Source organism: Protobothrops mucrosquamatus, unplaced genomic scaffold (assembly GCF_001527695.2).
Source record: "Protobothrops mucrosquamatus isolate PMUCROS unplaced genomic scaffold, P.Mucros_1.0 scaffold218, whole genome shotgun sequence".
Taxonomy (NCBI): domain Eukaryota; kingdom Metazoa; phylum Chordata; class Lepidosauria; order Squamata; family Viperidae; genus Protobothrops; species Protobothrops mucrosquamatus.
In genome coordinates, this window is record NW_015386571.1 from 704,431 (window position 1) to 706,779 (window position 2,349).

The window sequence follows — 2,349 nt, forward strand, 5'->3', positions numbered from 1 at the left end:
AAATAAATAAATAAATCTTCAACATGAATCATCTTGTTCTTATTGCCTTTCGCCCAGAGAAAACTCCATCTCGTCTTTCGTACTCAGATAATTTTATCCAGTGATGAAGCTCCCAAGGACTACAAATCATAATTTTAACTTGGACATATCATCCTGGACTCTCTCTACATACTTCCTTTCTGTTAATCATTACAATAATGATGCTTAGGGTGTTACCCAATCAATTGTAATAGCTAAAACTATTACCATGAAAATGTATTCCTAAAATTGATATATTACTACTTGGCCCAGAATTCTCTTTACGTGCCAAGCACAGTGTTCATAAGGCTCTCACAAATCTAGGTTTAAGTTCATTATTTAAAAATTGAAGCATAACTTGGAAAAAATTAAATAAAATGTTATCTTAGTAGCTACTTAGATAAATAAATAAATGGAAATAAAAAAATATTTGAGTTTTATATGCATAGATTAGAAAAAGTGGTAAGTTAGAAACTTAGACTTTTACTTTGTTATCTTGATTTTCTAGCTTGATGCAGGTTTTTTTCATTTTAAGTTTTTTTTTGTTATTGTTTTGTTTCTAGGTAATTTAATATATTATTTCATTTGTTATTTTTCCTTATTTGTTATATTTATAAGGGATTAATTATCTACACTTCGGGGCAGCCTACAAATCTTATAAATAAAGTTTTATTTTAAATACAATATATAATGTTATTATTACACATACCTTAGGTTTTATACTGTACTATATTATTCTTTTTTAAAAAGAAATGCTAATTGTAATATTTTTGAAGTTTAAATAAAAGTAATAAGTCCTAAAAAGAAATGACACTGCACATTAAGAGAGGCGTGAAATAACAATCTATCCTGAATACCTACTTTTAAAAAAATGCCTACAGAAAGTGCTTCCCCCACATATAAAATCCTCAATATTGCTGCATTCTATAAGTCAAAAAAATAAGATGGAACAGGGTTTTTTTAGATTTTTTTTTCAGCAGACTGTCATTCACTAAGGATATGGAGACATACTGTATTGTTTATGTCTATTCATATGTGTGTGTGTCTGTCTGAATGTTTTGTATGTATATGAATATGTAAGTGTGCATATGTGTATATGTATGTGTGTGTGTGTATCCGAATATAACAGTAAAGGCCCAGATATTCATTTGCTTCCATATTCTATCTATATAAATAAAAATGTAAATGTTTGTTTGTTCAAAATCTTAAATCTCCGAAAGTTCTTCACTGATTGCTTTCAAATTTTGACACAACGTTGCATTTGAATACGCGCTTGTTTTTATATACCTATATTATATAGATGTCACACCTGTGACAGGTAAAAACATGCTTTTTTTGAAAAACAGCGCCATCTGTTGGACGTAAAAGCAACACACGCTTTTACCAGACTGAGCCACAGCAACGCGTGGCTGGGTACAGCTAGTATTAAATATTTTACAGACTGTGCTGCCCCCAAGAGAGAAATTGCTTACCTTTTTAGTACGCTATCACAGGTTAGCTCCTGATAGACAAGAACCTTGTTTGTCATTGCAATCAGCTTTTCTTCTGTAGCAAAATAATGTGGGAATCGATGCTGAGCTATTTCAACCAGCCTGTTTGGGACCCAAAGCAAATTACTGAGAGAAGATAACCATTGCTTTTCAGAATTATTAAACATGAAGGAAAACTATCTATGCAAAAGAGTTCAATTAAAAGTAAGCATAAATTTATGACAATGTATATATTTGATTCTTTTCCATTTTTTTCAACATATGCCTTTAAATACACACACACACCCCAAATGTTTTGGGCATATTCTAATTCTCAAGAGTAGCAATAAATATGAATAACAGAGAGCAGATGGCCATAAATATCCCCTCACTTTTTCAATTAGCCATCTGATCAACTAGCTTGCAGAAGTTAGATCATTGATCACTCAACCAGACCTTGCTAGATCAGTGACAGAGGAAAAGAACTAGCTCTAACACTGAAAGGAGAGGTAACTACCAAGAAGTTCCTTATTATGATGAAAACTTGGTAGACCGATTCTTTTGCTGCCAGTTCAGTTTTCATTAACTACAGAAGGAAACAGAGAGAGAAATAGAGAGAGTAGAAATCAGAAACTGAAAAAGAGAAAAGAAAACTGAAAAAGAGGTTTCATAGTCATTCAAGGAGGGCCTATCTATCAACTTCTCAAATTCTTTCAAGATTGAGAAAAGGAGAATACAAAAGATTCACTTCTTGAGGAGCATGGTCCCTATTTTCTTCAGAGATTGTAGATTGTAGCCCTTGCCCATCCGTAGTAGATGGCAGATCTTAGCTGATTTTGGCTGGTCTCCAAAAGCTAAGTTA

The 2,349-nt window shown here is 32.2% G+C and overlaps 1 protein-coding gene across 2 annotated transcripts in view; it reads right to left on the reverse strand.

Annotated features, from left to right (window-relative positions):
* RAD51B (RAD51 paralog B) overlaps positions 1-2,349 on the reverse strand; it is a 320,577-nt gene that overhangs the window by 303,382 nt on the left and 14,846 nt on the right. For both annotated transcript variants that reach the window (XM_015814093.1, XM_015814094.1), the window contains exon 6: positions 1,491-1,610. In XM_015814093.1, the coding sequence (XP_015669579.1) occupies positions 1,491-1,610 (120 nt within the window). The remainder of the gene's footprint in view (positions 1-1,490; positions 1,611-2,349) is intronic.